Raw genomic sequence first — 23,219 nt, forward strand, 5'->3', positions numbered from 1 at the left:
CAATGAGCAAAACTATAAACGCTGGACAGGTGTACTTAAACGTACGTATACATACTATTTCGTACTTCCGTGAACAAGTGGCAAGGGATTGTAATTTTTTCTGCTTCGTTTACGAACTTTCGAGTTGGCTGCACGAACTTGAAACGCTGTGGATGCATCCGGCAATTGTATACACGCGAATTGTACCAATCGAAATTTTTTTTAATTTACTCTTTTATTTTGTAATTTATCTTTCGTGCTTTATCAGGAATAATAATTGGCATTATTAAATTTTATTTATTTAAGATTGTAAACTATCCCTTTTTTGTGCGTAGGACAATGTAATGACTTGCAATAGCCGCGGTAATAAAAATATTAAATACAATTAAACGATTAATTGATATATTATTTATTGTTGATAATAAAAAGAAAATAAAACGATTGTGAGTGGAAATGCAACGCATCCACACTTTCTACAGTAAAAGTTTCAAACCATGAGAAATAAAGTTCTCACATTAGATTTGCTATATTTAAGGGAATAGCGAAAAACTTTCTTTTTCACATAGCAGCATTATTATTCAAGTAAGACACTCGATTTACGTACGTATGTAAAATACGTTTCAAATCCTCCGGAATTTCAATTGGTTCAACTCAAAATTTCCACAAATGTCTAGATAATTATGAATGATTAGCAGTAAATCAAATCGATAAGCTTACGATTAATTATACAAATATATGAATAATTTATAAAACAAGTAATTTATAAAAAATAATTTATAACAACCAATAAACAATTTCTAACGGGGCTAATAATTTATAAGTTTATGAAATTTTTGTATTCAGTTAAATTAAGCAATTAAAACTATGCATGTAATGCATGTTGCTGTACAATTAAAATCGTATTTCTAATAAATAACAGTGTTATATTTTGACATTATCTTTTGGCGTGTGTCATAATTTTTTTAGGTTTTACTTGGTTTTACTAAATAAAATGGAATTATATGATACAATTTAAAAATTAAAATTAAAATAATCAAAATAAAAAAAATTAATCTGGGAATGCTTTTGAACATACTGTTTTACATTTTTTATAATCTATGATTAATTAGCACTATGATTAATTATAGTATTATTTTCTGTGACATTGGGAAAATAACATGGGTACATTGAGAGTGAATGAACTTTTTACACTATGACTAATTTACAAATGATTATGGTAATTGATAATAGTATAAATCATACGTAAATTACGCGTGCACTCACTGCTGTACTACAAATCATTAATCAAAGAAAGATATCTGGTCGGCTCTTATAAGCCGTTATGAAAACAACCTGTTCGTTACTATGTCGCTCAATGATAGTGATGTAAAGAGCATTATAATGCGACTGATTATTGTGATAGGGTAAAGAGGCAGGGGGGACAAATCTTTCCTAGATTTATTTCTACGTGCGTTAGGCATGTAGGTAGGTCACAATATTGCGTCTCGTAGTTCACCATGCAGTTGCACAGAGAGGTGACCCATTGCTTTCCCTGTAAAAGCGAAGAGCTAAATCAGGTTGACTCGTTTCTCTCCGCTCTGTATGGTCGGATCCCGACCAATGTCACATCAGTATGTGCGCACCGAGATCGCTTTTACCTTTTCGTAAGGCGAGGGAGTGGGTTGTTGGGGGTATAAAACAGAAAACAGCGCTTTTGCCAGTCAATATGTGTGTAGTTTCATTTTAGTAGACACCAGAAAGGTGTCTAGTTCTTACCCGATTGACACTGAGTTATTGTTGAGACGTGCCGAGAGTCACTATGTTGCTAGTAAGTAAATACCAGTTCAATCTGCGAGTGATGTAGAGGATATTTAAATATTTCGGAAGACAAAATAATTTAGATCACATTTATACATCGCGTAGTGTTGTGAATTGTTTGCCGGTATTTAAAGATATATGAAATTGGAAAAATGAAAAGAACAATCTCTCTTTGATTATATTTAATCAATTGCTCGGATTACTCGAAACGTGTCTTTTTATGTATGTTATTAACTAAAGGCGGCATCCTGTATGAAATTTCGTTTTGTTAAACTCAATTTTGAAATTGTGCACATTACTTTGCCTTCTGAAATTTTTATTTAAAGTTTTATTGAAATATGATCAAGTAGTATATCTTTCAATTTTATATTAGGAGGTATGTCGAGTTTCTCATGAAATAATCATTTTTTCTTTTTTTAGAGCGCAGTGGTAATTTGTTGTATGATAGTTGCGAATGCGGAGTCGCCTTTGAACGGTACGTATTAATAAGTTAGTTTCTTTACTTAGCACAGCTTTCTTGCGCTATATTGCTTTTTATAATTTCCTAAATGTCTTATATGCATAACTAAGATTAATCAAAATATTTTTGAGAATTCCGAATTAGCAGTAAATTAAAATCTTCAATTAGAAATAAATTGTATCGCACATCAATTAAAAGTATTGCGTTCTTAATTGATGTGCGATACAATTTATTTCTAATCATTTCGTGATAATTTCATTGTAGGCTATTCTTTTACTGGAACCGATGGCAATGCGTACGATTACGGCAATACCGTTACTAGTAATGGATACTTGGGATCCAAGGATAGTTATCAAAACGGTGGAAGTTTTTACGGTGCTGGAGATGCCAATCAGAAGTTGTCCAACTATGTCGGCAGTCACTCGTTAATTAACGGTGGTAATCAGGCTGGTACTGGAGGAAGTGACGTAGGAAACAGTTACAACGGATATTCCGCGAATGGAAACGAGTACGCGGGATATTCCAATACTTACGAGAAGTCTGTTAGTGAATCCTACACTACGCCTGCTCGTGCAACGTCTATACCACACAGAGGATACATTGGCTCTAATAACGCGGAGTCGACTTTTAACGCATACTCAAGCGATTTGGTTAATAAAGATCCCGATTTCGGTCAGTACGCGGCTAGCAGCAGCAGCAGCAGCAGTAGTAGTAGTAAAAGAATACCTGCTTATCCCGGATATCTCAGACCAACTCGGGTATCAGACAATTATCCCGAGGCCTCTACTGATATCGGCGTGCAAGGATATCGCGGTCCGTCTGGCTCCTCAAGCTATTCCGAAAGTGATCACGCCTACGCGCCTTATTCGCAAAGCGGTCTGACTAGCGAATACTTGTTTGGAAAGCAGAAAAACGACCCGTTAAACTTGAAAGGAGGCAACAAGTACAGCGGCGTCTACTCGATCCCATCCGAGACGCGTTTCACGCGGGGAAACTCCGGACACGTGAGCTATAATCGCGACGTACCATCGTTCATGTCAGGATTGATCAGTCATATCTCCAAAACACACGGTATCCATTCTTCAGTAAAACCGAGTAAATACGGCTCCAAATACTTATCCCGTTACGCTCCAAATAACGACGTAACTTACTTGTCGAGAGACCGCGATGGCTATTATATGCCTTACAGCAAGGGTGGTGGAAAAGTCATCGTAATTAAGAATAACAGTCCGAGTTACGCTAATCGTGTTTACTCTGACGAGCCGCTTTACGCTAGTAGCATCGGCGGTTACAGGAGTAAGAGCGGTTTTGCCACTAGTTACTCCGCTTCACCTTTTGATGGATACACTGGCAGTAGTAGTTACGATGATGGTCCCGCTATAATCAGACGATACAGGAGTGGTCCTATGCTTGTGCAAAGGCCTATTTATGCTTAATTAATTTATCTTTTTGATTTAAGTATTTAAAAAGTATAGCACGTCGATGTTTGATATTTGTATATATATTTATTTTATAAGTACTTTTTAATAAGGATTTCTTTAATGTGTTGTTCAAAATAAAAATATTGTTTTATCTTTCGTAAATGATCAAATGATTATTATTATATTATTTTCCTTTCAGTCTCTCATATATATTTTGAAAATTTTATAAGTATTGCGCTACATGTTTAAAAAGAGATATTCTTGATACATTTTGTTTACTAAGAATCTTTATTCTTAGCAATTTCTCTATGAAAATTTTTGTGTCTTCTTTTTTTATGGAATCAAAAGATTATTAACTCCTATAAAAAATAAATAAATTTATAAATTTTAAATTTCTTCGATAATAGATAATAATATTTAATATTAATCGGACAATTATATAAAGCAAATAAATATATTTAAAGTTCATTTATATTTATTTTTTAAATACTATCTAAAAATTACATTTGTATGTTCTTTATGATGAATGCACTAGCTGTAGTTAATATCATACAACGAAACTATTTTAATTATCACGCACACATATATCTAATTTCATAATTTTGATATTATGATAGTAAAATTATATGGTACGACCAAAATTTATTCAATGTTTATGGAGGTGTCCTTGATAATTTAGGCTTAGCTAAAAATGCCTCTTCTTCTTTAGCAAGTTCTGGGTCATTTTTCCATGAGATATCATTGGCTATGTTGCTGTTATAGCTATTACTATTCCTACAAACAATTTACTAAATAAATTTGTAACAACTAGGAAATAAGCAGAAGCGTTATTAACAAACAATAAATATATAATTTATTCAATATCATTATTTAGTATAAAAATACATAAGTTGTTATAATAAAAATGACAACGTTATACATACAAATAATACAAAGCGTACAAATAACAGGCACGTGCTTCAAAAATAAATATTCAAAAGCGTGAGAGGTGCATTGCAACTGCAACAATTGCTCACAACAAAAATATTACTCACAACGATGCTATACTACTAAACTTCTCGGTATCTGTAAAAATAAGTTTTATAAATTTTACTAAAATTGTCGGTACATCAGTAAAAAATTAATTATTTTATTTCTCTCTCATTATTTTCATCTTTCAATGCAACAGCGGGAAAAATGTAGGTCAATTAATTCGTAATAAATGGTATGGTATATCTTAAACGATTATTTCAAGCGATATAAAGTGTTTTTTAAATAGTTTCAACAATTTTGAAATATGTCATCTAACTAGTTAATATTTATCTGAGTTTCCATCACTTTCGTGTTCTCATTTTCCCAAGGTTCTGCGTATGTAGGGAAAGTTGTAAAGCTTTCACTGAATGTTGAATTATTCTCTTAATGTACCAAACTCGTCATTTTTAAGTCAGTTCAAAACGACAGCAGTATACTGAATATATGCCACTATTCAAATCAAACGGTAGTTAGAAATGTCAAATACGTACCTTGAATGGCTTGGCCATTCTCGTGACCGGATACAAGAATCGTAGAAGATGTCACTACAGTTTCACTGCTATTCCTGTAAATCGACATCTATTATAACACAAAGAAATAACCACGGTAAAAAATTAATTACGAAGTAAATTAACGATTGTATTAAATGATATTTTATACCGAATCATTTTGATTTAAATTATTTTAACTATTTAATAACGCACTTCGAAGTCTGATTTTCATATAAATAAATTGTATCGTTGGGCATTGTTCTTTCAAAGAAATTTCGCTCAAAAGATTTTATTTTTAAAGGCACTTTTTTAAATTCCATTTGTCTGAATTTTCCTCTGTCATGTCTTTTTGTATGAATCCCATTCTCTGATTTGCGTAATTTTAATTGATCTTGCATATTATTGTTTATTCTAAATCTTGAATTTACTTCTGTCCTAAATTGATTATCGTAATTAAATTCGTATCGATTATAATTGCTCCCTCTGATCGCGTTTAATGGCCAAACTATGTTTTTCAATGCAGTTATATTTTTCTCTTGCTTTTCGTACGATCGGTTTTTGCATCTCTTAATTAAGGAAGATTTGGTACCGATGAATTCTTTTGTAAAACTTTGAACTTTATCTGCAGAAAATGATTCTTCCGTACCGTTTGTGACAATCTGCTTTTCCTTAAAAGTGTTATCGATATATCACACGCATAAAAAAAGAAGAGATTAAATCAATATATCATGAATCTATTTTGGATGTTATACCTCCAAAGAGAAATCTGATAAATCTGACAGTTTAGCGAAGGTTGCTAGTTTAGTATAACTCTCTTTCGGTAATATTTTAATTTTTATCTTGTCACTATGCCTATCATATAAAATACCAATTTATTACTTTATTATATCAAATTAGTTAACAATCATACGTAATTTCAATATAATGATGTATGTATCGTTAAACACAAATAGAGTCCAATTTGACCATTTTCTGTACATGGAAAGAATAGGTATAATTTTAGGATATACATATGTATATTATGTATATATGAATACCTTAGTACAGGATGCGATGTATGTTTATTACAGACATGATTACTATGCTGATTGTCGTAAAAGTCTATAGGATTCAGCGTAGATATTTGCTGTAGAGTCGTATCCGTGTTTACAGCCTCTTGAGGAATTTTCGAAGAGACACTGTAACACATTGCGAGCAACGTTTCTCCATTCAATTCGCCAATATAATTTTGCAGCGGATCGTTTTCGTCTAATTCACTTTCCAACACATCCAAGTCTTCCTATGAAAATGTTCGATGTTCCAAATTCATTCCGTGTTTAGTAATATCATCGGTATTCATATTTTTATACTCGCATCGTACTTACATTATCATCATCTACGGTCTCGTCGCTCTGGGGTGTGTTAACATTTTCAGTTCTCTGTATTCTCAGTACATGATCTAGGTGCTTTCTATCGAAATTATTATAGTTTAAAATTAGAAGAAATTTTATTATCTCTTAATCGTAATTGCAAACGTATAAAACGTATTTTGATGCAAAAATTGCTGTCTTTGTAGATCTTTCATATTTTATATGAACCTATACCTTATTTCTGCAGTTTTTTGATTATTGCCAAGATATTCCGATATATTCGAACGCTTAATTTTTCTTGCTTCCTCACTGATTATAGGATTGTTCAAAAAATTGTTTAATGCTCCATTGATGTATGGTAATGACTAGTGACACGAAAATTTTATAAAATATATAAAGATATCTTCTATAGCATCTTTTGTATTAAATTTTTAAAATAAAATTTGTTTTCTCTGCAAATATTTTTATTAAATACTTTTTCGCGCGTATTTTTACTCACAGATGTGTGATCTATTGAGAGAAGGATGAGCAAGGTAGACACGAGTAACGAGGCTATTTTAGATGCTCTGGCTTGTGCTAACCGATGTAACGACAGGTTCATTAAAAGTGCAGTAGCGTATTCGAGTCTATATAAATTTATGACACGACATTTATCGTGTAGGTGATTGATCAACCATTCCATTAGTCCGCTCTCTATCATATATATCCGTTGCTGTCTACGTAAAGATAATTTTTGTAACATCGCCACCATCATGTCACAAGCGAAAGGATCCACTCCGTCAGCATAGCTGTTGTTTAGACAAGCAAAGGTCTGAAATACCGAGAATCATCATTTTTATTAATTTTTATTAATATTATCCAACTTTACGATCATGTATTTTTTTTATATTTTCAAAATATTTGTAAAAACATTGCTGCTTGTTGTTACGTCAATTTACGTCAAAACATACCACATTTACGACAGTGGATCCGACCGACAAATAATCTCTACCGCATCTGAAGGATGCCAAGGTGTTTAACAATCGTGCAGTGAATTGTTGTAAAAGATGCCTGGCGTAAGCTTCTCCAGCGGTCAGCAGGCACGGTAAAATTGACTTGCCACTGTCGCTAGCAATTTGTCCGTGAAGTCCCAACAAATCGCGACTTATATATTCGTGTAGGACTTCGTCCTGCTCTGTCGATTGTACGAGTGTTATTTTCTAAAAATATAAATGAGATGTTTACAAAGATGGTACCATTGCTATTAAAAAGCTGTTAATCATTCTTAGTACCCAACGTAACGCTTGTAACAACAATAACTTTGTCTTCACGTCCCCATTAATTAAATGTAACTTGATCTTTTTATAATCCAATAATTTGGAAGATATCGGCACACACGCTGTTGCATCAAGTTTAGGCAGTGTATTCACTTTTATATCAATACGATCTAGTTGTAGCAAGGACGGCTATTGGAAAAAAAGAAGTGTTTCTTAATTACCTATAAAAATAATGCATTTATATAAGAATACGCTATCTCTTTCGTTCTGTTTTTTACTTACATATTTATTCTCTCTTATATTTTGATTAAACAAATCAGGAAATATCTTCATGCAGATCTCGAGGGTTCGTTGTACATCCACATTTTGACCTTTCACCGAATTCTCCAGCGCTACCGTTAATTCCCCGGCAACGTCTATTAGTTTATGATAGTCCGAATGCAACTTATGAAATCTGATTTTTAGTTTCTCATAATTTGTACGAATACTGCATAAATGAGACTTGGTTAATGCTAATTCATGATTATATTGAATCAATCTTTTATCTGACTTATGTATCTTCGACAAACTGTTTATACTCTCTCCCGGATTTGATATATCTTCTTCCAAATTATTGATTGTAATTTGGTTTCCAGTAATATGCGTTTGTGTGCTTCTGTAAATGATAATGTATCAGTTTTCGAATCAGTTTTTTTTTTAAATTTCTTTACTAAAATATCGGAAGAAAGATGTTTTACGTGGATTTTAAATTGGTATTATCGGAAAAATTATACTGCTCCTCATTGACATGATCTTCTAGAAACATAGGTATATCTCTGTCGTTTGGCACAATCGGCACATTAGTCTTTACAGCGTTATTTTGTGTAACGTCCAACTCCACAGTTACTTTTGTTGCTGGCATCGTTGTATAAACTTGTTCTACATTTTGCGATTGCACTTTGTTGGAGTTTATTTCGTCTAAATTGATCAAATCCTACAAATTTCATATCATTTATATGTTTTATGCTATATCTTTTTATAATATTTTATCATATATAAATATTATATATATGTTCAAATATTATATCAAATTTGTTTACTTGTCTGTGACGTATGACGAACGAATCCAGATTTTTTGACAGCTCGTCTGACCAATGTTGCTCTAACACTTTAGAGAAAAAAGTATCTGCATAAAGATCTTCTATAAACGGTAGTGCATAAAACTGTTGTAATTCTGTATCATACTCTAATTCTTTGCCATTTCCATTCAAATAATCTTTCAATTGTTTCATACTGTCATTTATATTTTTTTCGATTTCATTGTTCTGTTATCAATAATATTCTTAGATATTTAATTATTTTTAAAGTATCTTATATGTAGTATAAATTATTACTACATTAAACATTTAAACATTCGATTTTAAGTATAATAATAAGAAAATATTTAAATAGAGTAAATATATAATTTTTTTGGATAATAAAAAATTACCTTTTTATATTTTTCCAAAGCAAAATTATTTTCTATTGAAGGCAATCTCAGTGTACTTGTTTCTAAAGTTAAATCTAAATAAAAAAACAAAAATTTAAAATGTGTAAAATTACATACATAACAAACAAATATGGAACAAAAATTTGTAGCGTTTTTTAAGTGAAATTCAAAGACAATATTTAGATATTTGTATATAGATTTATTTTCAATCACATATACGCCGCTATAAACTTTTGTTCCAATTCAATATAATACATAATAATATACCATTATCTTTTTTATCACATTTATATCGATCGGCGTGTAATTTACGTTTAGGTAGTATAGCAAAGTGCACGTGTAAATAAAATGTTAACTTTTTGTATTCTTCACATTGTTTAGTATTATCAGAGAACAAGTCATTCCACAACTGTAAAAAAGAAGTACAGCTTAATATAATTATAAATCTTTAATATTGTTATATATATATATATATATATATATATAAACGACTTTTTACTTGGAAAAACGTTGAATAATCTCCAGTATTGTAGCATAGCATTAACTGAACATACGAATCTGTTACATCTCCTAATTTACATCCCAAATTTTGAAAGCCCATTTTCGAAGCTTCTTGAATTAAAGCTTCAGCAGTACTTCCAAAATTATGATCCAGAAGAAACTGCGAATCATTTTTTTTCAACACAAATTAAAAAATTATACAATCTAAATATAATATTAAAACTGTTGTGTTAAATATATATTGAATATCATTGATTGTACCTGATGGATTGTTTTGATGTTTTTATCAGCCATTGGATTCTTCATGGATACAACTCAATGCCTAAAAGTTTCACCATTAATATTGTCATTATTAAAAAAATATTGCAAAGCTTAACAATTGAGTTGTAAATAGTTTTTATGATATTTTATAAAACAATTTAAATAATGTATTTAAATTGTTTAATTAATATAAAAATGTTAATACCAATCATTTAATTAATATCTGTTTTTTTGTTCGCTTGCTCCACTGTCATTTAGTTATTGTTATTGTTTGACTTATTCCGGCACACGTAACTCGCCAGGTATTTTTTCGACAAATTCATACCGAGGAGAATGTGTCAGTTTAGGTATTAATCGATTTTATGCAAATACACTATTGATCAGCATACAGCACTTGAGCAGCAACAGCGGTTAACGTGTATTTCGCTATCATGCCGCAGCGGGACTCCAGTTTTTACTAAAATTCGTGCTTAATAAACATAGACGTTGAGATACGTCTTCACGAGCGATTTTCGTATCGCATTCCACGTAATAGTGTTAATAATTTACTATCGCCATGTGATCCGCGGAAGAAAACAAACGTTTGACGTTTACAACCGAGCAGACTTCTGCTACCAGACATCAGTCATTTTCCCTCGCACGCACGCGCACGTATGCACGCGGTCCTCGACTGTCACAGTTGTTTACACTATCGTTCATCGACACTTATCGATCCGCGAAATTGTACTCGACACAAGAATACAACTTGTGTATTGCTACACACTTTAGAAAAATTAAAAAAATGACCGAGAAACAGGATTCTCTGTTGTACAACGCTGTCCTTTCAGAGGTTTTCTCACGTTTGTTAACTTGTACATTTAACTCGGAGGTTATATTTTATTTTAAAGGCCAACTTACGAATCGCAGATACCTGACACCGCGTGTTACATACCGAATTTTATCACTGAGGAGGAAGAGAACCAAATTATAAAGTGCGTAAATAGCGTACCGCAACCAAAATGGACGCAATTAAGTCACCGTAGATTGCAAAATTGGGGTGGCATACCACATCCTAAAGGAATGATAGCGGAAAAGATTCCTGATGTAGGTAGAGGTGAAATGTCTTAAAATTGATTTAGAGATGGAAAAATTGAGTTTTTTTTGTATTCGTTACGACAATAATATACATGTATTTACCACAATTATTATAAAACAAATACATTAAGAAAATACATTGCTATTTTAGTGGCTTCAGAGATATATTGATAAAGTGGCAGCTTTAAATGCTTTCGAAAAAGGAGTGCTGCCAAATCATGTTTTAATTAATGAATATTTATCTGGGCAAGGCATAATGGTATGTCAGAAATAAAAGGCGATGCTATATGACTTTTTTTTTCTTTATTATAAAATTTATATTATATTTATTTACATCAGAATAGAAAAAACACAGAAGTATTTTATATATGTGTGTGTGTGTGTATATATATATATATATATATGTGTTGGTATCATGAGTACTGAATAGTAATGTAATGTCTTCAGGCACATTCAGATGGCCCACTTTTTTATCCTGTTGTAACAACTATCAGCTGTGGTTCCCATACACTACTTGACTTTTACAAACGACTCGAAACGACAGAGGTAAATACTGCAACATATAATAAAGACTGCTATATAATAAATAATATAAAATACTTTAATACAATGTGTATTACTCCTGCAGCAACAGCAATCAAAGTTTGAATTCAGTTTGCTGCTAGAACGCAGAAGTCTATTAGTTCTACAGAAGGATTTGTACCATAATTATTTGCATTCCATAGCGGAAAGAGATGCAGATAGCATATTGGGATCTTCAATAAAAAATCTACACATGTGTGCAGAAAATTTTACAGATAAACAAATAATAAAACGTGGCACTAGAGTGTCCTTAACTATTAGACATGTACCAAAAACCAGCAAACTGAAATTAAAAATTTGTTGATATACATCCATGTTATTAAAATTTGGAAGATGTATATTCAATGTATATACTATAATAAACATCGACGCTGAATGTCGTATGTCTATTTTAATCTATTAATTAATCTTACTTTATAAGTTGTCACATAATATTTGCACATCTGAGCCTTCTGTACCATTCTCAAAGCTCACATCCATTATTTCTTCATTACCCTCATCTAACATTCCTTGCAGAGAGTGTATGGAGGATATTAAAACATGGAATTGTTTACGACGCATTTCTAATTTGTGTTCCAATTGTTCTGACTTCTCCTGTATACAAAAAATAAATTGAAATATAACTATTGAAATATATAACTATTGAAATATATAATTTTTTGTAAAAAAATAAGACTGTTCTTTTTAAATAAACTTCTTACACAATTTAACTTTTTATCTCTTCAATGTGAAAAAAAGGATGAATCATGCAAGTTCAGCTAAAAAGAACAGTTCTTATTCCAAACAGAAAAGATTATAAATGTCGATATATCCTCAAACCTTTAAAGCGCCTAACTCTTGTTGCAATGTATCAAGCTTGATGTGTGTTTCCAATCGGTCTGGTTGCTCATTAATGACTTTAGCTAATACATCATACTCAATTCTATTTTTCCTCACACGTTTGGCATCCTGCAGTTCTGCCTTGGTTTTTTCTATGTCTTCCTTGGCCTTTTCTATTTGTATTTCGATTTCCTTCGACAGCTGTTCATAGCTTTTTAACTCATCTCGACTCATATTTGAGACTAGTCTAGACTTTTTCTGTGCAAATTCGCACTGTGCCAACTGTGAAGACAACGTTCTTTCGTGTACAGTATTATCCATGTCAGAACTATTAATCCATTTTATAAATGATTTCAATAACATATTGATCCTACGATCGTCTCCGGTTCCATCGCCGTCTATGAGCAATCGCCGGCGTATTACTTCCTCTGTAAATGAAAAATTTATACATATTACATTTATTACACTTGCATAATATACACTTTATTGAAAGAATAATGTATGAAATCTTTAATCGTTCGTGTTATTTATAATTTTTAATAAAAATAAATATTACAATTACATTATTATATTATTTAAAAAATGATATTTACCATCTGACATTATTAAACGTGTATTTATATTAATTATAACCAAGAAAGTAAAATTGAATGTTTACACGATTGCATCGATTGCATCGACGAAATGCGCCATCTTACAATAGTGTGGTCAGCGTGGTGTTACGGCTAGAACGAGAACTTGCAAGTCAAAATGCAAGCCCGGATGATAACAAATTGGAAATAACAATTATTGAAGAAAGTTGAAAAACAAATATTAGCAAGCATAAAAGTATATTTATTATTATATATAAATTAAAATATATAAATATTATTAGGAATATTATAATTACAAAATAAATAAAATGTAAATTTTATTATTATTGATTAAAATACTTTTGTTTTTATATTTTTAATTTTAATATTAGAATTATAAAAATGATGGGAAAAAAAGACGATAGTTTTTTATCTAAATAAAATTATACAATTAATAACTAAATATAAATAACATTATAATACATAAATAACTTTATGCAATCTGTGTATAACAGTTTTGGACAAAAATTCATTTGTTCTTTCTTGTAAATGATTGCTATTACATTCAGATAAAGTTAATAATTGCATGAAAATAATCAGGAAATATTGACTTCTTTTTACAAAAAATTAATGAGATAATAGTTTGTGTTAATGTATTTTTTACATAGCTATATTGCAAATAATTAGTAATTTGGGTTTTGCGAATAAATACAACATTTCTTTTTTGTATAATATTATATTTTGACCTTTTCTCTCTCTCTTTCTATAACTACATGCGAGATAGCGATAATACGCCATAGTACACAATTTTTTTATTGTATTATATTAAATACACTTTACATTCATAACATCACCATTATCATAAGAAATGGTATAACGCTCGAGAATATATATAATATTTCGTCTTCCTCATCAAAAAATATGTCTATCTCTGGTACATAATACATTAAGATCATTGGTCCCACATGTGGGTTTTCAAATATATAATATTTGCAACATATATTATGACATCTACAACTTAAACATTATACCCTTCTGGCATTTTAACGTCTCTTTCTTGATAATTTTTAACTTAAAAAGAAAAAAAAGGAATCTCCGAAAACAGAAGTCATACACTTTATTCTTAAAGTCAGGTACATCTCAAATAAACTCGGTAGTGGTCATTTTTTCTTTCATGGAATTGTAATTTTTTTTTATATTACAAAACGTTATTGTATTCGTTGCAATGCTCATAGTCTTCAAAATGTTAAATTTATCATTCAATAATTCTATTACTGCAGTCATAACAGAGTTCATCGTTGTTAGATTAGAAACTAATAACGTTTTCGATTGCAGTAGATTTTTATCGCTGGAGTTATACTGGATCCGTTCAATTAGAATCTAAAGAGCATGCGACCTCATTAACTCATCTTAGATTAGATTCAAACCCACTGCAGTTGAAAACGCTATAATGTTTAAAGTTTAATATTGAGTATAAAAAAATCAATATTATAAACTGTATATTTGTTTCTTTCAATACAATAACTGAAAATGTTTATCATTCAACTGTCATAGTCTTTTAAAGGATGTCTTTTAAATGCACTATTAATAAATATATAAAAATAAATAGTATATACTATATGTACTCTTTAAATATTTTCTACCATAAGATTTAATGTAAAAGAATTATTTTGAAACGTATTATCTAACAATAATAATCTCTCAATAATGACTATCAAAAAATAATTAAATTTTTTAATTATGGAATATGTGAGATTTATGACAGTTGATAATCTAATTTTTATTTTTAAAGACACTTGCAAATGTTACTAACACACACTAATGTTACTAATTTCCGAAATATTTCTAAATAATTCGTTACCTAATGGCTCCATATTTTCGAAGAATATGAATTTCTGAACGATCGAAATTTTATTAATGAAAATATGAATTTCAATTTTTTACATTTTTATTTTTTGACTCTTTAATGACTTTGATTTTTTACACGTAGGAATATTATTTTATTTATAAGTAAAAATATATTTTGATTATAATCAACAATCGATCTCGATCGTAAATACCCGAAAATTTGCTGCATATTTATATTTGCATGGTATTAAAGTACAACATATTAAAATCATTGCACAACGAAATTATTATAATACCCTCTTAAAAAAGAAAAATAAATTACTATGTACTGTTTAACAAAAGTGTCGTGATATTTAAATCTCCGGTGATGTAGTGAAGGAACTTTGTCGTTCGCTTTACGAGAAAGATTGTTTTTTGTTTAAAGAATAGCTCGTGTAAGAAGTGAGTAAAGATGGTAATTATGGACACGCTTCATGAAAACTTCTAGAAAGTGCGTTACGACTGAGAGGGTTTTTTGTATCTTCCAAATAGATTGCTCAATACGGAACTTCGTTTGTAATCGCGACCTTTTCGATTACTGCCCGAGCTTTGCTCACTTTCCGATCCACTCTCCGACGCTCTTCTATTGTCCATCACTACGATGTTCGGAGGAGATGTTTGCGGAGCTGCTGGCGGAGCGACATAAGGCGGCAATGATGTCGGTCTGCCAGTGAAAGTACTGTTCTGTTGCTGTACACCCTGTAAAAGAATATAAATTGTTCGGACTTATAAATAAAAAAGCAAGATACAATCATAATAGCGCTAAGAATTCATTACCATGTCGCAGTTACTTTAATTTAAATATATAAAAAAATTTTGAAGATATAGTTTGGATTCGTAAAGTAAATAAAAAATACAAATTTCTCTTTCTATCTTTTTAATTCTTAAAGAATTTATATAATTTAATTTAATATTTATTTAATAAAAATGTGAAACATAGAAACTTACTTGTCTAATATTTGGAACATTCCCGTACGCTGTAACCAATAAAAAGTGCAATTAAGAAATGTTTGATACCGTACATTTAAGAATTGTTTGCACAAATGCATTTGATGTAATATTTAATTATAAAATTTAGTTACAACTAAAATAATTATTATATAATAAATAGCTATTTACAATTGTTATTATCAATCTTTTGATAAATCGTAGAGTTAGACAATTAAAGTGCAGACGTATTGGCAAAATGCATCATTAAATTAACATTAAATTAAAGTGCTGATAAACATATAGTGGATAAACATATAGTGGAAATCCGTTAGTATTTTCTAGTATCTTCTAGAAGATACGTTTATGTATTTCAGTTAAATGTATATGTACATTTATAAATGTATCATAATTGCTTCTCATATTTTTAGCATTTTACATCCTTTGCCAAGCAATTTGCTAAATGCAAAAAAAATTCATAAGATGCAAGTGTAGGTGAATGATGAAAACAAAAATATGAATGCATGATTGCATGCGATCTTCACATCAATCTTCCTTTTATCGAATGTGAATATAATGACTGACCAGAATCACGAGGAATATTCCATTGAACCATTCTAGTCGGTGGAGGGGCACTCGATGGCAATGGAGGTGCTAATTCTATAAAATGACGATGATTGTTCACGTGTCGACAAATATCGAATAGACTCTTCCCAAATTTTCCGAATTTTTTAACTTATATTATAATATATACAATGATGTACCTTGATGTTGCGGGGGAAGATCTACACTGCTTTGTCGATGCCATACTGGCTCGTTCGTCGGATACTGGCCAGATCCATTGTGATTTAGTGTTGCGCTTCGTTGGTAAACGTTGGGCCTTCCTTGTGGCAAATGATGCTCTACATCTGTGCGCATATAATAGCATTTGAACAAATCTTCATTAATAAAGACATAAAAGTAATATATGATTGTTTAGAAAAATTATTGAATATAAGAAATTAACGATGCAAAGTAAATTTCATCTTAAAAGACGTACCGTTGCGCCTGTATTGCATCATATTTTCTGAACTGGGTGTTCGCATAGGGACAGGTGGAGGGGCGCCTCGTGGTGGTATGGGCGGTTTGTCAGAATTCTGTTGATACTGATCCCGCTGAGCAGCAAGTTGCTCTTGCTGTATCAGTTGCTGCTGCTGCGCAAGCAGTTGTTGTTGCCTGTGCATCTGTAAAAATTCCGTCTGAGTCTGAGTCTGAGGCTCGGATCTCTGTGACGTTAGGAAAGCCTCGGCGTTTTGCATGTCGTTGCGCCGTTGTTGATTGTGCCGATGCATTTGCAGGAACTCTATTTGTACCGAGCTAGGCGAATGTTGATTCGGCGAGGTAGGATCGCGCCTGATCACAGAGTTTTTGCGCTCCATCTCCGGTGTAGAAGCGCGGCTACTTCCGGTCGACGCGTTGTCGTCGGTATGCTCGAGTCTCGAACTCTGCAGCCTTTGCAAACTTTCTTGCTGCATCTGAATTTCAAAAATGGAGATTTATTTTATAATTCAAGTTTCATAAAACGTTAAATTGAGTATATAAAGAATTCAAAAATTAAGGCTTGAAAAAAAATTATAGCTAATGATATTTCCAAAGAGAAAAATGTTTCTATTGCAAACCTTTTGAGAATCATCGTAGCTTAAAAGTTGCAGACTTGGTGGTAATTTTGCATGAAACGAGATTTTATTAACCCAGTCTTCCATTTCTTCCTGACTTGGTGCTAAAAACAAGAATTCCGAACCGTCCGTACACTTCAATCGAAATACGTTTTTCTTCTTCGTGTAATCATCCGCTTTCTCGCATATAGCATTGAAAATGGTTATCGGGGCAGTGGCAGCTTTACTTAAATTGAAATCTTCTATATCCTTGAAGAAGCACAGCAGTTGTCCGCACAATACTGAAACGGTCGTGAAATAAAAATGAATTTGTGACAGACAAAATATTTTACGTCTTTTTAATTTCGTGAATGATTAAATACCGGTGTAATATTGTTTCCACGATCGAACAGCTGCCTTTTTGCCAGAGCTTTGAAGTTCGTGCTTTCGCTCGAGGAGACCTTGAATCTCAACTGGTCGCAGAGCGTCCATATTCTCCATTCGCTGTAATCTACGGAAACTTTGCGTTCTTCGTCTTGTTGTGAAACTCGGAGTTCGTTTTGGTTTCTTCGTATCCACTTTCATGCTTTCAGCTCTCTTGATGTCCGATGTTGCTGAAGAATTTATGTACAATTACACAATCAATTGTAACATCTTTTTATTAATGGAACATAGAAAATTATTGATATCTTTGCATAAATATTTCGTACCTCGTCTTAATCTTTCGCCTAACATGTGCGATAAACCGAATGGCTTCTGAGATGTCGCAGGTTCTATTGTTTCGGAAGCAGTAGCACCTTTCAACGGAGATAACCTGGTGAGCAAGATATTTATGAAAATATCAAGTTATTATGTAGAATATCTCAGCTTCGAGTATATTAACTTTTACTCACATATTCGCAGACTCATGTTCGTCGACCGAGCCGTTAAGTTCGTCATGTTGCGCACGATGAGAATTGTCTAATAATCGCCTACGTTCTTCTTCACGTTTCCGCTCTTCTGTTATCCTTTGCACTTCTTTACGTTTCCGTTCCTCGATCTTAGCACGTTCCACACGTTCTTTCTCCGCTTGACGTGCGGCCATTTCCGCTTCTTGCTGCTTTTGAAAGGCTTCCTCCAGCTATGTAAATATTTATGATATTAGACATTATATTGTAAGTATCTCAACGATATTACGTAGTCAATGATTTTTTATTTTTATTATATTGAACGATAAACTCACCATCGTTATTCGTTTAAGCGCGCTAAATCTTTCCTCTTGCGCCTGTATGGTCTTCTCAAAGTCCTCGTGTTTCCTTATCAACTCTTCTACTTGCGAAATACTGTCTCCCAATTTTTCGTCGTGCAGCATCGGTTCTCTGTTGACTATCCAATTTTCCAAAGTTTCGGCATCCCTCTTGAATAACTGCGTGTCCAAATTTTGTTCGTAAATGTATCTCCTTTGTCGCCACGTGTCCTTCAGGATCTGTTGACGTTGCTGCAACACTGATATTTTGTCTTCGATCTCCTTTGCCAAGAAGTTTCCTTGCTCGATTAGCTCTTGTCCGGTTCGATAGAACTTTTCGAAGGCTTCCTCGCGCGTGTCAATCTCCGATTTGTACTCGTTGTGTCTGGAAAGCAGTGCGTCAGCACCAGGAACATCCCGCGCCAATTCTGGCGCCGTCACTTTGGCTACCATCTCGTTTATCCAAGATATCAGCTCTCTGTATTCGCCTAGGTAGGCCTGTAGCTGTTCCGCCTGAGCCAATTTACTTCGCCTCTGCGCTGCTTGCTCCAGCAGCTCGGCCCAGGCCGCTTCTGCTTCCTGATGCTTCACATTGATGTGTACACGCGCATCCGGAAACAGCTCAATCAATCTTGATGCTTCCTCCATTAAACTCTCTACTTGTTCCTTCACAGCCGCCAGATCAGTTTCGAATCCTTGATGCTTCCTTACCAGTGCTTGACTCGCTTCCAAATCTTGGCCGTAGTCGTCCGAGCTGAGAGCCGCTTCTTTCTCCTGTATCCAGGAAATGGTCTCATCAGCTGTTTTATCAAACATGTGAACCTGCTTGGCACCTGCCAATGCGTCTTGTCGAGCATGCGCCAATTCCTTTAAATCATCCCATTGTTGCTTCGTTTCGTCAATTTTCTGGAGTATCTTATTTTTCTCAGGATTGTTCTGCTCGATCAACCTCTGCCCCTCGTCAAGAACAGCTAATATACGTTCTTCGCTGATACACGTCCTTGCTAAACCAGCTAGGAAATTGTCGAATATCTGGATCAGCAATTCCACGTGTTCTACGTCACAACCGTAGTCCTCGGATGCAGCAATCTTTAATTATAATATTTAATAATTATCAATGCCAAGTTCATAATATATTATATTAATTATATTAATATCTATAAATATAGATATTAATGTATAAAAAAATTAAGTTATATAATTAAATAATTATAAGCTTACTGTTGTTTGGTCCCCGATCCATTCGATTACTTCGTCCGCCTGTCTGATAAATTTATAAAACTTCTCGCTCTCAGATAATCTCTGCAGTCGATATTCTTTCAATTGTTTCAATTCTATAAATTTCAACTCGATATCTACTTGTTTTTGCATAATATTTTTACTATCAAAGTGATGTCTCTCGATTAAGCCGCACGAAAGCTTTTTTAAGTTTTCAACGGTGTTTTCGAAACCAGACAAGTCACGCTTGATGCCTTTAAGCTTTTTCAATAGAGACTGCACAGAATCTTCGTCTTTGCCATGATCAGATGATGTCAGTTGCGGATGTTTTTCTCTAATCCACTGCTCAGCTTCCGCGGCTTCGGCATAAAACTATAAAGCACATATTTCATTTTCAATCACATGTATAAAAAAAATTTTTTTTTAATTTATATTATTAAAAATCACAATTAAAATTACATTATTAAATTACTGAGATTATTTATGTTACTTTTATGTAACAGTTATAACTTAGCAAAAAAAGTGATTATAATTAATTTCATATCAGTAAAAATACAATTTAATTTCTTACCATTTGTGATTCTACAGCGTCGAGTAATCTCAGCTTCCTGACACTTGCCAGATCTCTGAGATGCGACAATTCCTCTTGCAACTTTTTGGTCAACGTTTCAATCTTATCGGCTGCGAAATGCCCACTTCTAATCATCACAGTCGCTCTGCTAACCAGCGAAGCTACTACGGGTTCTCTGGATAATAATTCCGCTTCCAAAGCGTGATGTTTCTTTTGTAATCGTTGTACGGTAGTCAAGGAGCTGCCGAGATCATTACTCGCGGCTAATGGCTCCTTCTCCGAAAGCCAGTGCAATTCATCCTCGACATCTCTCGCAAACTGATGCAGTAATTTCGCATCTTCCAAGTTGTCTCTGCGTATCTGCATCGGCTCCTGAAGACTGTGATATCTATAGATTGTAACCAACGCTCTCTTTTGAATCTCGTCGCTCAAAAAATGATTCGATTTCTGAAAGCTGGCAGCGGTATCCTTGATAGATTCGCACGCCTCATTGTGACCAAGCACGTCGTTCTCCAAATTGGTGTGTCTCTTCAGCAAATTTGCCACGCTTGAAAGATCCTTACCGTGATCCTCTGATTGCAACTGGGTTTCGATCTCGTCCATCCATGTTTCGAATTCGTCCAAACTACGACCGAATAGCAAAGCTTGATACGCATCATTTAGCCGGTTCTTCTTCAACTCGCTAGTCTCTTGCAAGTGACGCCACTCCGCTTCCAATTCGTCTAAACGTTCTTGTATATCTTTTGAGGCGTAGTGGTTTTCCTCGATAAGCGCTTCGCCCTCATTGATTACTGCCGCAACTCTCCCTTTATTTGCCATTAATTCGCTCTCGAACGCAGCATGTTTCTGTATTTTACTTTGCAAATTCGAGGAGTCTCTGTAATTCTCGTCGCCCGCCACCTGTTGCTTCTGATGCAACCAGCCTTCCACTTCATATATGTTCCTGAGAAACTGATGCAAGTGATGGCTTTCCAACAGTTTCTTTCTTCTGGCTGTCGAGCTGTTTTTCAATTTGTCCCTTCTGGTACAAACCAAAGCAAGTCGCTGTTTTATTATACCTGCGTCCGCGTGTTCACATGATAGAATTTCATTGGCGAACTTTTCGAGCTCCTCGATGCGACTCAATTGAGGTGCCAACATTTTCTCAAATTCTTCATGCTTACGCAACAATGTCTCGACGCCTGATAATGATTCGCCGAGATCGTCGTTGTTGAGGAATGCTTCTTTCGTCGCTAGCCAACTGTCAGCCTGATCGGCTTGTTCCTTGAACAATTGCAATTGATGCGCTTGCGTTAATTTCTGCCGACGATTGTCCCAGGCATTTCCTAAGGTTTGTCTAAGTTCTTCTAGATGATCAAGATTATCTTTGACATCCTCGTTAATCGATAGGAGCTTATGTCCGTGATCTTTTAAACCTTTAAATGTGTCTTGTCTACCATCAATCTCTGCCTTCCTCTCTTGATGCAGTTCTAATACAGCTTCGGCTTCAGATATGGTAGTCGGTGGTTCAGATTCATCCATGCGTTTGATATTATCTGCCACCCAAATTTCCAATTCATGTAGATCAGCTTGGAACTTATGCAATGTGTAGGCTTGATTCAAAGCGTCACGCCGATGTCGAGTCACACGTTGTAGATCATCCCAGTTAGATTGCAGTTCTGACAGTATTCCGTTTATTTCGGATGCCTTATCTGGGTACTTGCGCGATAAGTTTCGCGCCTCTGCCTTATGCTCCTAATGACATACAAAACAAGAGATTAAAATATAAAATTTTCTTTATATTTGAAATTATAATCAAAATAAAATATAAAGTACAAGTGTTGCAATTATTAAAAATTTGAATTTACAATTATTAATTTTGAACTAAAAAATTTTTAAAAATTAATGTGATCTTTACCTTCAATTTGCCTTCTATTGCTGTCATGTCTCGCTCCATAGCTTCTTGTTTTCTTTGTAATTGCTCGACAGCGGGTAAATCTTTTCCTTTGTCACTCGTATTCATAGCCACTGATTTCTCAATAACTCTTTGGTTTGTATCGTCTATATCCCGGTTAAATAGATGGATCTCCAATGCACCCGCTAATGTTTCGCGATACGTGCTCAGTGCACCTTGCAAACCTTTCCACTTATTGTTAAAGTTATCACGCCGTTGTTGAATTGTTTTTGATTCATTATCACGACCCTGTTGTATGAAATATAATATATTTTTGAATAATAAAATTTATATTTCAGAATAATATGCAAAGTATAATGTACTTGTTTTTTTATGCTAACGATTTTACCTGTTTTATAAGCTTATCCGCCAAAGCATTAATCGATTTTATTCTAGAATCATCTACTCGCATATCACTGTCTACATCATCGAGTTTTCTTTGGAGGCTTAAGCAGTGCTCATAATCTTTCCCGGTATCACCAGCCTGGACCATCATTTCCTTATCTCTAATCCATGCCTCGATTTTCTCCACTTGATTGTTGAATTCCAAGATATCTTGGGCTTCTTCCAAACCTCTGCCCCGATTTCCAGACTCCAACAACAATTTCCGCCAAGACGCATGTAGATGCTCTAATTGTTGACGAATTTCCGCGCTTGCCGGATGTTTTCGCGCTAACAATGTTTCTCCTTTTGCTGTTTTGTAAATAAATTTATTATTCTTTTTTTTTTATCTTTATTACAAGAAAATTTTATGGAGCAATACCTGCAACTTGATCATCAATC

The 23,219-nt window shown here is 33.3% G+C and overlaps 5 protein-coding genes across 11 annotated transcripts in view; 2 read left to right on the forward strand and 3 right to left on the reverse strand.

Moving 5' to 3' along the window:
- The first annotated feature begins 1,391 nt into the window (after positions 1-1,391).
- On the forward strand, positions 1,392-3,819 carry LOC105197838 (prisilkin-39). Its single transcript, XM_011164401.3, has 3 exons — positions 1,392-1,786; positions 2,197-2,251; positions 2,501-3,819. Exons 1-3 carry the CDS (start codon positions 1,778-1,780, stop codon positions 3,670-3,672), a joined length of 1,236 nt encoding a protein of 411 aa, XP_011162703.2. The 5' UTR covers positions 1,392-1,777; the 3' UTR covers positions 3,673-3,819.
- Positions 3,820-4,110: 291 nt separating this feature from the next.
- Positions 4,111-10,432, reverse strand: LOC105197910 (lisH domain-containing protein ARMC9). Of its 2 annotated transcripts, XM_026131606.2 has the most exons (17): positions 10,200-10,432; positions 9,995-10,055; positions 9,732-9,893; positions 9,500-9,641; positions 9,233-9,306; positions 8,844-9,068; positions 8,502-8,737; positions 8,047-8,419; positions 7,780-7,953; positions 7,459-7,707; positions 7,008-7,319; positions 6,743-6,873; positions 6,524-6,608; positions 6,197-6,438; positions 5,160-5,233; positions 4,692-4,722; positions 4,111-4,431 (listed from the first exon to the last, which is right to left on the reverse strand). In XM_026131606.2, the coding sequence occupies exons 2-17, from the start codon at positions 10,037-10,039 to the stop codon at positions 4,311-4,313; spliced, it is 2,676 nt and encodes an 891-aa protein (XP_025987391.1). In that variant the 5' UTR covers positions 10,040-10,055; positions 10,200-10,432; the 3' UTR covers positions 4,111-4,310. The 2 variants fall into 2 exon arrangements, with proteins under 2 accessions (XP_025987391.1, XP_039310066.1); XM_039454132.1 differs by lacking the exons at positions 9,995-10,055; positions 10,200-10,432 and having other exon boundaries at positions 9,787-9,862.
- A 212-nt stretch (positions 10,433-10,644) lies between these two features.
- LOC105194428 (alpha-ketoglutarate-dependent dioxygenase alkB homolog 6) lies at positions 10,645-12,053 on the forward strand. The gene is made up of 5 exons (XM_026131607.2): positions 10,645-10,823; positions 10,901-11,077; positions 11,220-11,327; positions 11,516-11,614; positions 11,697-12,053. Exons 1-5 carry the CDS (start codon positions 10,776-10,778, stop codon positions 11,952-11,954), a joined length of 690 nt encoding a protein of 229 aa, XP_025987392.1. The 5' UTR covers positions 10,645-10,775; the 3' UTR covers positions 11,955-12,053.
- On the reverse strand, positions 11,542-13,200 carry LOC105197837 (THO complex subunit 7 homolog). 2 transcript variants are annotated; one of them, XR_003268312.2, is made up of 5 exons: positions 13,063-13,200; positions 12,470-12,897; positions 12,064-12,244; positions 11,772-11,933; positions 11,542-11,621 (listed from the first exon to the last, which is right to left on the reverse strand). XR_003268312.2 is itself a non-coding variant. In XM_026131608.2 (4 exons), exons 1-3 carry the CDS (start codon positions 13,070-13,072, stop codon positions 12,065-12,067), a joined length of 618 nt encoding a protein of 205 aa, XP_025987393.2. In that variant the 5' UTR covers positions 13,073-13,200; the 3' UTR covers positions 11,542-11,621; position 12,064. The 2 variants fall into 2 exon arrangements, 1 of the variants encoding a protein (XP_025987393.2); XM_026131608.2 differs by lacking the exon at positions 11,772-11,933.
- Positions 13,201-13,757: 557 nt separating this feature from the next.
- LOC105197836 (spectrin beta chain, non-erythrocytic 5) overlaps positions 13,758-23,219 on the reverse strand; it is a 61,712-nt gene continuing 52,250 nt past the window's right edge. For 4 of the 5 annotated variants that reach the window (XM_026131556.2, XM_026131555.2, XM_026131554.2 and 1 more), the window contains 14 exons: positions 22,786-23,129; positions 22,401-22,685; positions 20,504-22,237; positions 19,936-20,304; positions 18,712-19,803; positions 18,383-18,609; positions 18,200-18,303; positions 17,873-18,103; positions 17,514-17,791; positions 16,895-17,369; positions 16,620-16,763; positions 16,441-16,515; positions 15,877-15,905; positions 13,758-15,627 (listed from right to left, as the gene is read on the reverse strand). In XM_026131556.2, coding sequence (XP_025987341.2) covers positions 15,385-15,627; positions 15,877-15,905; positions 16,441-16,515; positions 16,620-16,763; positions 16,895-17,369; positions 17,514-17,791; positions 17,873-18,103; positions 18,200-18,303; positions 18,383-18,609; positions 18,712-19,803; positions 19,936-20,304; positions 20,504-22,237; positions 22,401-22,685; positions 22,786-23,129 — 5,630 coding nt within the window. In that variant the 3' untranslated portion in view covers positions 13,758-15,384. The remainder of the gene's footprint in view (positions 15,628-15,876; positions 15,906-16,440; positions 16,516-16,619; positions 16,764-16,894; positions 17,370-17,513; positions 17,792-17,872; positions 18,104-18,199; positions 18,304-18,382; positions 18,610-18,711; positions 19,804-19,935; positions 20,305-20,503; positions 22,238-22,400; positions 22,686-22,785; positions 23,130-23,219) is intronic. The other variant, XM_039453972.1, reaches the window with a different exon arrangement.

Source organism: Solenopsis invicta, chromosome 10 (genome assembly GCF_016802725.1).
Source record: "Solenopsis invicta isolate M01_SB chromosome 10, UNIL_Sinv_3.0, whole genome shotgun sequence".
Taxonomy (NCBI): Eukaryota; Metazoa; Arthropoda; class Insecta; order Hymenoptera; family Formicidae; genus Solenopsis; species Solenopsis invicta.